Source organism: Danaus plexippus, chromosome Z, assembly GCF_018135715.1.
Source record: "Danaus plexippus chromosome Z, MEX_DaPlex, whole genome shotgun sequence".
NCBI lineage: Eukaryota > Metazoa > Arthropoda > Insecta > Lepidoptera > Nymphalidae > Danaus > Danaus plexippus.
In genome coordinates, this window is record NC_083559.1 from 12366704 (window position 1) to 12376808 (window position 10105).

At 31.4% G+C, this 10105-nt stretch overlaps 3 protein-coding genes across 5 annotated transcripts; all 3 read left to right on the forward strand.

The window, feature by feature from the left end:
- Positions 1-393: 393 nt before the first annotated feature.
- On the forward strand, positions 394-1892 carry LOC116777771 (uncharacterized). The gene is made up of 3 exons (XM_032671480.2): positions 394-632; positions 1004-1175; positions 1640-1892. The coding sequence occupies exons 1-3, from the start codon at positions 459-461 to the stop codon at positions 1876-1878; spliced, it is 585 nt and encodes a 194-aa protein (XP_032527371.2). The 5' UTR covers positions 394-458; the 3' UTR covers positions 1879-1892.
- A 2678-nt stretch (positions 1893-4570) lies between these two features.
- Positions 4571-5686, forward strand: LOC116778033 (uncharacterized). The gene is made up of 3 exons (XM_032671876.2): positions 4571-4725; positions 5114-5241; positions 5424-5686. The coding sequence occupies exons 1-3, from the start codon at positions 4632-4634 to the stop codon at positions 5583-5585; spliced, it is 384 nt and encodes a 127-aa protein (XP_032527767.2). The 5' UTR covers positions 4571-4631; the 3' UTR covers positions 5586-5686.
- A 459-nt stretch (positions 5687-6145) lies between these two features.
- On the forward strand, positions 6146-9473 carry LOC116777669 (uncharacterized). 3 transcript variants are annotated; one of them, XR_004354071.2, is made up of 6 exons: positions 6146-6867; positions 6934-7099; positions 7215-7943; positions 8195-8351; positions 8707-8795; positions 9053-9473. XR_004354071.2 is itself a non-coding variant. In XM_032671343.2 (4 exons), the coding sequence occupies exons 1-4, from the start codon at positions 7704-7706 to the stop codon at positions 9239-9241; spliced, it is 675 nt and encodes a 224-aa protein (XP_032527234.1). In that variant the 5' UTR covers positions 7490-7703; the 3' UTR covers positions 9242-9473. The 3 variants fall into 3 exon arrangements, 1 of the variants encoding a protein (XP_032527234.1); XR_004354070.2 differs by having other exon boundaries at positions 7215-8351; XM_032671343.2 differs by lacking the exons at positions 6146-6867; positions 6934-7099 and having other exon boundaries at positions 7490-7943.
- Positions 9474-10105: the final 632 nt, after the last annotated feature.

Genomic DNA, 10105 nt, shown 5'->3' on the forward strand with positions numbered 1-10105 from the left:
ACACGCCTACACAAACGAGTGCTGGCCACGCAAACATTTTTGACCATAATAAATATATTTGTACACCTTTTCATATTTAATAACCGTTATTGCTGTTTGCAGACCGTTATTGGAACAGAGCCTGAATTTCAAGAGTAAAATTGATAGCAAATAATATGTAAGGGATAAATAAATACAGAAATAATTTCTGTATTTAATTTAATCTCTAGAAAATTATATTCAGTATCAATAAAGAGTTGGATAGATTAAAATGTAAATGCTTGTTATTTAAACAGTTCTACATTTGTAGTCCAAACAATAGGACAAGAATGGAAATGTTTTAAGAAAACACAAACTTTCCCATAGCCATCATTATAAAAGTGAATCGAATGTTCAGATGTCGTACATCGATAATGTTTGTTGATCGAGTAATATACGCCATTATTTTTAACTGTTTAGTATGTTCAGTCCTCGGTCAAATGTTGAAGCCGCAATTTCTAGAAAAGAACATGGAAAATTGCAAGAGAATCATGAAAAACCCATACTTTGATATCGATGTTGTTGTTGGGAAACCCTGGAGAATCTACTACACGTGGAATCTGAAGATCGATGAGAGATGCTTAGACATGGTGTTCAAAAATGCTACGCGTGGGGTAAGAAAACGTTAAGGAGTTGTTTTTTCGCAAAAGTTATACATTAATATGACATAGCCTTGAAGATAGTGCTTTATAATTTACTTGATCTTCTTGTATCAAACGAATGTCTAATTAACGAATGTCGTGAAGCCGTTTTAAAAATTAAAAAATTGCACCGACAATATAATTTTAACCCAGTTAGAACTTACTGAATATATATGTAGTCAAGACACCTAAATGTCCAAATAGTAAATTAGAAAACTTGCTTGTCGGAATTAGCAAGTAATGGAATTTAATTTGCAGAATGTAATGAGAAATAAAAATTGGATTATATTTTGGAGATTTGTTAATATAACTGTGACGCTAACAGCTAATATTTTATGTTGCAGATAGTCAATAGAATTTGGTCCGATATGAATGAGTACTTGGAGCAGCAGCCTGTATGGGGAGCGGCAACATTACACATGTCTATGGGATCAGCGAAACACGAGGTGCTTCTATTCGCAGATCCAGATGGCGCTGGTAGCTTTACAGCTGTTCCTAATGTGGTTCGCGATGCAAGTAAGAAACTTAATACAAATTGTTTGATATTAACATCACTATGAGCTTAAGCAAGATACTTTGTGATCACCTAATTACCTGACTAGTCAAATATCAAATAATAAAACTTTTATTGTCACGAATTTAAATTTCTGATAAAGTCTCCTTTAGATTGCTGTTATAATTTTTTTATAAATAAGAATAGATTTAATTTAATTAAGATACAGTTATCTGTTGACGAATAGTAATTTTATTGTCGCGTGTAGTATTCGAAAATGCAATTCAAGCGGCATCGTGTCCCAGACGGTTTACCAATTAAACTGGCTCAATTTAATCTAAATTCTAAATGTTTGATTCGTCTCCTCTCGTAAGGATGCACTATCTTAATTGGAAAAGTGACTGAATATCAAGAAATTCTTAAATTCGTACCAAGCACGTGTCATAAAATTCTTTGTCTTTTAATTCACACTCCTCAAATATTTCAGACTTGAATCCAATGCGAAAAGCGGTTCCACTGCTAAAATTCCAGATGAAGCTTCTCCGAGGTGGTAAGTTTCTACTGGTAATGGACTGCCACGTGGGCGGTGCATCCCTCGCCAGCAGATCAGACACCCCCCCATACAGACTGGAAATTGCAGCCGAGGCCGCGGCACTTGACTTGGGAGACGGCTATCCGGCATGCATCAAAGAAAAAAATAAAGAGGAACAGTTCTTTGTTAAATAAATGATTTTAATCTAGTTTTTTTTTTTTATTAAGCCAGGTTCACAAACAGTTATTGAGAATAATGAAATAAGCGATCGAACAACTAGGCACCATACTAAAAAGTCATTTTAGAAAATTTTAAGATTGTTATTCAGAGTTTTTGTTAAATATAATTCTAACTTAAAGCATTATACTGTTTTACTTTGACATCGAAACATATTTTCATTAGAAACGCAAAACTCATCTACATTTTGTTGCTCTTTTTTTTTAACAAATAATTGTATTTTTATAAATATATGACTTTTAATGGTTTGCTACAATAATCTACTATAATTCTTGGTCTCTACTTTTGTCTGGATAAAGTTTTTGCTTGAAGAGGATGCTCTGAAGAAATCGTTAGTCTGGGTCTAAATTTACTTCTTTAAAATTTGTATCCAACTGAGACTCAATTTTTAACTATATTTTATTTAACTATCATTTCTTCACAACATAGTACAAAGTTATTTATAATATTTTTAGTTAATTTACAAAGTCGTAATGCTTAAACAAAGTAAAGTCTTAACGCTTTACGGTTTCCTAGAATTTTTTTTCTATAAATTCTCAAGATATTGCAAAGCGAATTATCCTTGTCATAATTCCTCTTTTAAAATAAAGCTTGTAAGTTGGTTTGTTTTTGGACATACATTATTTCCTCTTTGAATTTTCCCTTGCTGAGGTCGAGGAATATCTCCTTCAGGTGTAAAAATCCCCTTTTTGTCCCATTTAGAGGTAATAACGAAGGGCATTTCGGGACTGAGTAGGATGACTCCGTTGGGAAACCACAAGTTGGAATCACTATAGTGTATTTGGTCGTAATACCATTCGTTTGACTCGAACAAAAATAATTGTTATTTTCCATGTCATTCGCCTTCGTCCTAGTTAATCATACATCAACACCCAATGCCTAGGTTTTTGCTTAATCCAACTAAATACGAAACCAAACAAGCTATAAACTTTATGACAAACCCAGAAGTTTTCTTGAAGCCTCATAGGAAGTCCGAGAATGAATAGCATTGTTTTCTCTATGTGATGTGATAATAAATAAAAATAATCGGAGTCCTTTGAACAATGCGTTGCATACCTACTAACTTTGAACTTAAAACAAATAGTACGTAAATATTTAATGCAAGGGTGAGGATATAAATAAAGTTATTCAAACAAATAGACTTACTAATACTCAGAAGTTAATAAGCAGTTGCGCCAAAATATGAAAAGATTAACAGATTGTTTTTTATCATTTCAATAAATTTAAAATTAACAGATTTTACAAAACTTCATAAAATTCTTGTTATAACAAAAGTTTTATTTAATGTGATTATGATACAATAAACAAAATATTTACTCGTCAGGGTCTGTTGAAAAAATGTCAATATAAAACAATAAATAAAATTACTCATCCAATATCCGTTTGCTAATTATTTGTTTCTGAATTTTTAATCATAACAAACAAATATTTTAATAAAAAAAAGTTACAACAATTCGGCATGACCAATTGCTCGCAAGTATTTAACAAGCTAAGATACTTAGATACAGCGGTTGGAGGAATAAAATAATACATTAATTTAAAAAATTGGTATTAAATATACATTAGGCTCAATAATAAAGCGTCGCTATGTTCTTTATTTGGATGTTATACACTTTACTTCAATGCTATAACACCCAAAAAGTACCGTCAGTGGAACCTACCAATTGGACTTCTTGTGATGAATTTCTGAACGGCACTAACAGCTTTAATGTCAGCAGCCTCTTCGATATAGACTGGAAAATTTTCTACTTCTGGAACACGATCGATGACGAATCTTATACCGTGAGATTCTCGCCAGCTACTCCTGTGGTAATATTTTTTAACATACCTTAAGTTCGAGCAGTTTCTAAAGCAATCGGTTTAATTAGATGCAACTATTGTGACCATATACCATTTAAGACTGTTTTTATCAGAAGTGTCTATATTGTCTCCATTTTATTGTTAAAATACACTTAAAAATATGAAATATTAATTTTCATAAGAATAAAAACCTATTTCTCTGAACTCACACGCAATCTAAAGAATCTCATCACTGTTTCTCTTCACTTCATCACGCTTGGAATTGGTGATTGATATATTTTTTACCCTTTGAAGGTTAAATGTTGACAAATAAATTGTCCGCTATCAAAAGGTTTGTTATTAGCACATAGTTATAATTTGGTGTTGCATAGTTGTCATTATAAAGACGAGTTGTAGCTTCGGAGGCCGAAGAATCGAGCTAGCTCATTCTCGCAGAACCAGGCTCAGGCGCTTTTTTTTACAGGCTTTTTACAGGCTTTTATTTAGCTTCACGTGTATGTATGTTTGTAACCGACTTCTTCCAACTCGATTTTGACCCATTTTAAACGGAACTATTACTTTTTTCATACGATTAGTTCAAAATTAGTATGAAAGATATAGTACAAAGCGCCCCATGCTTTTCTCATAACAATACTATTTTTTTCCGCCCACTGTTATTGTTAATGTTACAGATTATTTTTTACTTTTAAGTTGGGTTAATTAGAAAGGCATGTATTTTAGTTTTTTTTTTTTAACTATATTTTATTCTTTAAAGATAATAAATATTCATAATACTAATAAATAATGACGTTCTTTGTTACTTCTTAGCGAGTGAGTTAAAGTGATATTACTTTACCTTTAACAGTTAGTGGACCGTTTTAAAAACGAACTAAAGAGCGCAAACAAATCTATAGATTGGGATGACGCTGTCATGTTTATGGAAACTGGGATAGACTTCAGCGCTCTCTATTTGAAGACAGAAGTGCCTGGAAAATTCAGACTTATATCCACATTGATATTTCAAAGTAAGAAATGAAATTTAAAAGAAATCAATTTTTAGTCGATTGGTTGTCTCCTTTAATGGGCTTGATTATTTATTTCATTTAGGATTGAAAAAGTATTTTTTAAGATCTTATTTTACGTTTAGTAAAAATTTCAACTTATGTACGTGATACTTACTCTAAAGTTGTTATAACTTTTATCAAAAGATATTTTATATTGTTCTATTTCTTCACGGCTTCTCCCGCGTGAATTTCAATCAAACCGAAATAAAAATAGTTCCATTAAAAACTATAAATCATTGAATTATTAACCAGGCATTTTGGCAACGGATCACTGCACTATAGTTTTATGTCAATATTTCATCGTTAAAACTATTACACCACATAATGATAGAACCCTTTTTCTTTGCAGCTGAGAACGTAGATATATTAGTATTTGGGTTGAAGTTGGTACCTCCGGGATATTTGGGAATAATGAATTGTAAATATCGTTTGTGCTACGCTCTGGCTCCTGTTGACAAGATGCCCGCAGATAAGAATGTTAGTTGAATGTAAACAAACTACATTCATAAAACAATAAAACTTCCTTCCGCTGTTTTTGAAAAATCAAAAAAAAAATTTTTTTCATGCACATAATAAGCTTTTATAAATATTATGCATTAAGTGAAGTATAAAAATGTATCAAAAAATATATATATAATAATGTAAATCTCATTTCATAGATCTTACCATCAGCAATGACGATGGGTTTCAGTGGAGATAGTAATTATTCGTACTTGATGAAATATGACATCCATCGCATGTCACCATACAATGAGGATGATGTTGATGATGATGAACAAATGGAAGTGGATGCAGCACTGAATATTGATGATGAGGATTAAATTATTTAGTACCGTAGAAATAAGGTAGCAAAAAATACATTTACGAGAGCAGGAGGAACCACAAAATAATCATATTTATTAACTTAATGTTGTGCAAAGATTTTTGGTGTATGAAAGCAAATAAAAATAGCATTTCCGTAACATTCTGTCATTCAATATTCTCTTTGATATCCAGGAAGTTAATATATGCTTGTATGTCGATTTTGTTATTCATACGAGTTACAGAAGTTCGAAACATTTCCTTTACATAGTGTCTTTATAAAGATAACGCATTTTCCAAAACGAATATACCTATTTTACATCATAAACGCAACACTAAGTTATAATATATACTTATAGTTTTAGAATTCTTCAAAGTTTTCAATGCGTTTACTTACTATTTATGTAAAAAATTAAGCATTGATGTTTAGTTTTTTATTTTGATAAATAACCTTAAAGATTAAAAAAAATATATAGTTACAGTTTTATAAAAAAAAAACCATTGCTGAACCCTGACTTGTAAGGTGAGCATGTATAAAAGAGAGCTGTTACGAATTTGTAAACATAATTGACATTACTAGGAAGCATGGACATACTCATAATTTTGTTGTGTCTGTCGTCTTTCGAAACAAAAGAGTTACAAGACGATTTTGAAACCGACGACGAAATGCCTGCAGTCGGTCCCCCAGAAGACATTGAATTTCCTAGACCAGTTGATTTTTTAAATATTAAACGGGACGGTTTTGGGGACGTTGAATTTAAACAACCGATCAATTATGTAGAGCTTGATATGATTAGACCAAGAAATAGGGAACACGCAAAAGAATTACTTAAAAAAGCGAAGAAAAATAAAATATTGTGGATTCCTAAGAGTGAGATTATGGTATTTAACAGTCCTCGTGATGAATTTTTGTATTATAAGAGGCTATATGATACTGTCAAAAATGCAACGAGTGTTGGTACAAAGTATATACCTGATTTCTCAAAGAATTTAGAAAGAAACTTAGCACATCCGTTAATCAACCCGGGAACATCAAGTGACACAAAGCTAAGACCAACTGAAAGAAACGACAGGCAATATATCCCTAGAAATAATATCTCTGATTATTTCGCAGAAAACTCTTTTTACATAAAAACTGATTATTATCAAAATATAAATTGGACAACTTGCGACGAATTTTCTAAAAAAGCCCTTTTCCATCCGGACGACATCGTCGATACAAAATGGATACCATTTTACATTTGGTCAAAGCGAAATTTTTCAATAGCCGTTATACACACTTTTACATATCCAACGAAGAAGGTAATTATTAAATTGTCATATCGGCTGTGATTAAGATGGCATATTATTTTTTTGTTATGGTTTTAGCGAGTAAATTACTATAGAACAAATTTTGGACCTTATATCAAAAACATAGACTGGTCTCAGCCTAAATTACTCTTAAAGGGAAATAGAGAAACTCTTTTGATCGCTGGCGACAGGAAAGGACTGTTTTATGAAATTCCAGATCAAGAACCTCCAAAGCCTGAACAAGGTAAGTATTTTAGGACCTATTTTATCTCTGTAATACAAAACTACTGCTATTCATTAATCACTTATTTTGATATTAACTATATAGATGATAGGTTTAATATATAAATAAATTCCAGGTAAAGTAATATTACCTACGTTGAGCTTACGGATAAAGATAATTAATCCATACATAGCACTGATGTATTGTGAAGAGTTCTATGCAACCATAATGGCTGAACTGGGAACGGAACCACAGGAAACTGAAGAAAAAATTAGTAAGGCAACCAAATTACGTTTTAGCGGTATTGGAATTCCGGCTGAAAGGGATATTGAAAATGAAAAGAAACTAGAAGATCTTAAAATTTCCAACGAACAAAGGAGAGCTGATGATAAAGTTGGATAAGAAGTTAGATATTAGCTGTAATAAAAAATTCAAATATCTGTAAAGCTGTACTTCAATAGTTCTACAATAATTTTCAAACGACATTCAGTTCAGACGATTGGTTTGTAAACACTTATAGTGAACGTCAATATTACGACTAAAATATGTTTAAAAATGTAAAACATCCTTTCTGACGGATATATTAACTGTGAGACAGCGAACATGGAACAGAACTACTGTAACAATGTTAAATTTTAATATCATATCGGGATTATTTGTGACTGTGGTCATATTAGCGGTAGGGATGGTACAAAACGGTTCATTCCCGACTATGGATACATCTGAGACGACTACATGTGAGGAATTCAGCCGCTTCGCCAGATTTAATCCATACTCCGTTCTGGATGACGAGTGGATGGTTTTTTATTATTGGGGACCCTCCCAAAGCCCCATGTTCGTCAGATTTTTCATACCAACTAAAAAGGTTTATAATACATTTTTAACTTGTTCACTTATGAGTGTATATAGACATATATTATCATCGTAAAATAATTAATTAAATATGTTGGTGAGCAAAAAAAAAATATCACAAAACATGTGATTCTTTATTATTTTACTGTCATTTATAGTATTTCATGTGTAAGATTTTTGGATAATGTTGTTGGTTAGTTATTTTTTTATCATTACTCTGTTATTTAAGTAAATAAAAAGTTTTATCATTATTTTTCTAATAAGCATATAGCTTATATGAGGTATGAAATGGAGCATCATTTAGTAGCGCCAATTAATTGGACAGCAAGAGGTGTGTTCATGAAAGAGAGGACTAACATGACCTATTACTTAGAAGAGGTCTCAGACAGAGGACATTATAAATTGTACGAACTCTTCAGAGGTGAGTTTTACATATTTTAATATTAATACAAATTTTAATGATGATTCTCAAAAAATTCCATAAAGCAATAACTATGATTGGAAAGTCGTTGGAAAAACTGGCCCAATTACTGCTCACCTCAAAATATTAACTTACTTAATAAACAATTACACTGATAGAATTTGTTAATAATAACCTATTGCCATATATTTTTTAAAATTAAATATTGAACTATTAATTATCATCTAAAGTTACTAACCTATCTTATCTGAACTTCAAGTATTACAAATTCACTACCTAATTTTTTTAAATTTCAGTTAGATATCTCTATTAAAAACTATTAATTATTTCTAACAAAGCGTCATGATAATTCCAGACATAAAAGAAAACGTTGTACTCACACCCGTCGACGTAAGATTTAAACAAACCAGTGACACTCGGTATTTCGCTGTCATGAACTGTGCGGTGAGTCTTGAATCAGATTTTTTGTTGCTCGTAAAACAGTACAAAATCTAATGAAGGACGCTAGAAGGGAAAATTTTATCTGCGAAAACTAATTCTCATCGTATGAAGTCACTAACAAATTGAAATATATGAGTGATACCTTTTCATAGATTGTCACATCAGGAATTTAAAATCAATATTCGTTCAAGTAAACCTCCTTCGAAACTTTTTTAAATCCTATTAAAACCATTTTTGACTTTCACATATTTGACTTTTAGGATGATGTTGTGTTCCTGTTCTCAAGAGTCGCACACGTGCCTAAGAAGAAAGAGATCCCGGAGGTGGTTTCCATCTTTGGGTACCGAGGTCGTGGGGGCAGGTCGTATCTGTACCAGGGACACCACTGGATGCCTATTGATGAAGCTGATGATGCGGACTATGAAGACGCCTTGAAACGAAATTATTGACGTTCTTAATCGATAAAATATATTCCATTTTATATCGGTATATAAATATAATAAAACTTTTAAAATCGAAGCAGAGTTACAAATAATATTGACCTACATGCGTGCAGGTTTATCTACGAATAAAATAAATCAAAATATGATCCTTGATTGTAAATTTAAATGTTTATAATTAAATGTAGAAATTGTTATTTTTCTTTAAATTGTTATATAATAGGAACTTCTTTTATTATTATTTAACTTTTTAATTTTTGAACATTGAAAGTATAATTATACAACAATTTTCTGAACAAGGAAGTTTGTTCAGCTAATTTGTTCAAATAGGATCCTATTAAGAGTGTAAATATTTAACGCTATTGTAAGGACCGCTTCGGGCGCCCTTTGCAATTACCGCAGTGATAATTACTGTTTCATATAATATTTTATACAACGGTATAATATAAAGTTTATTATTAATATAAAATATAAAATTACATAACTGAAAATAATTAAACAAAAGCATCTAATACAATCAATAGAAATTGATTTTTGTTAAAATTGTAAAGCATATGCGAATTACGTTGGCACAACTTTGTTTTGCTAAGCTGGTAGGTACTTTGTAAGAAATTACGCTCAGAATATGATAATATCCCAAACGGTTAAGAATACTTAGGATGTCAGAATGGATGTTTAATTATTAATTATTACTTATTAAACATACCGAATAACTTACAAGAAGCATAAAATTATTTCTGACCACCATCGAAAAGGCATTAGGCAACAAAAAGGGGACATATAGTTTGCTTTACAGTGACTTTTACTGTCTAGACTTTAATGGTTAGGAAGCGGCGCAGTAAAGAGACGATTATACTGTTACCTCGGAGCTGT

What these genes read in the sequence shown, in the direction of transcription:
- LOC116777771 (XM_032671480.2), top strand. Translation starts at nt 459, where the DNA reads ATGTTGAAGCCGCAATTTCTAGAAAAGAACATGGAAAATTGCAAGAGA. An exon ending in TCAAAAATGCTACGCGTGGG is followed by an intron (nt 633 to 1,003) that starts GTAAGAAAACGT and finishes TTTATGTTGCAG; the next exon opens with ATAGTCAATAGAATTTGGTC. An exon ending in TAATGTGGTTCGCGATGCAA is followed by an intron (nt 1,176 to 1,639) that starts GTAAGAAACTTA and finishes CAAATATTTCAG; the next exon opens with ACTTGAATCCAATGCGAAAA.
- LOC116778033 (XM_032671876.2), top strand. Translation starts at nt 4,632, where the DNA reads ATGTTTATGGAAACTGGGATAGACTTCAGCGCTCTCTATTTGAAGACA. An exon ending in ATCCACATTGATATTTCAAA is followed by an intron (nt 4,726 to 5,113) that starts GTAAGAAATGAA and finishes TTTTCTTTGCAG; the next exon opens with CTGAGAACGTAGATATATTA. An exon ending in AGATGCCCGCAGATAAGAAT is followed by an intron (nt 5,242 to 5,423) that starts GTTAGTTGAATG and finishes CTCATTTCATAG; the next exon opens with ATCTTACCATCAGCAATGAC.
- LOC116777669 (XM_032671343.2), top strand. Translation starts at nt 7,704, where the DNA reads ATGTTAAATTTTAATATCATATCGGGATTATTTGTGACTGTGGTCATA. An exon ending in TTTTCATACCAACTAAAAAG is followed by an intron (nt 7,944 to 8,194) that starts GTTTATAATACA and finishes TTTTCTAATAAG; the next exon opens with CATATAGCTTATATGAGGTA. An exon ending in ATTGTACGAACTCTTCAGAG is followed by an intron (nt 8,352 to 8,706) that starts GTGAGTTTTACA and finishes TGATAATTCCAG; the next exon opens with ACATAAAAGAAAACGTTGTA.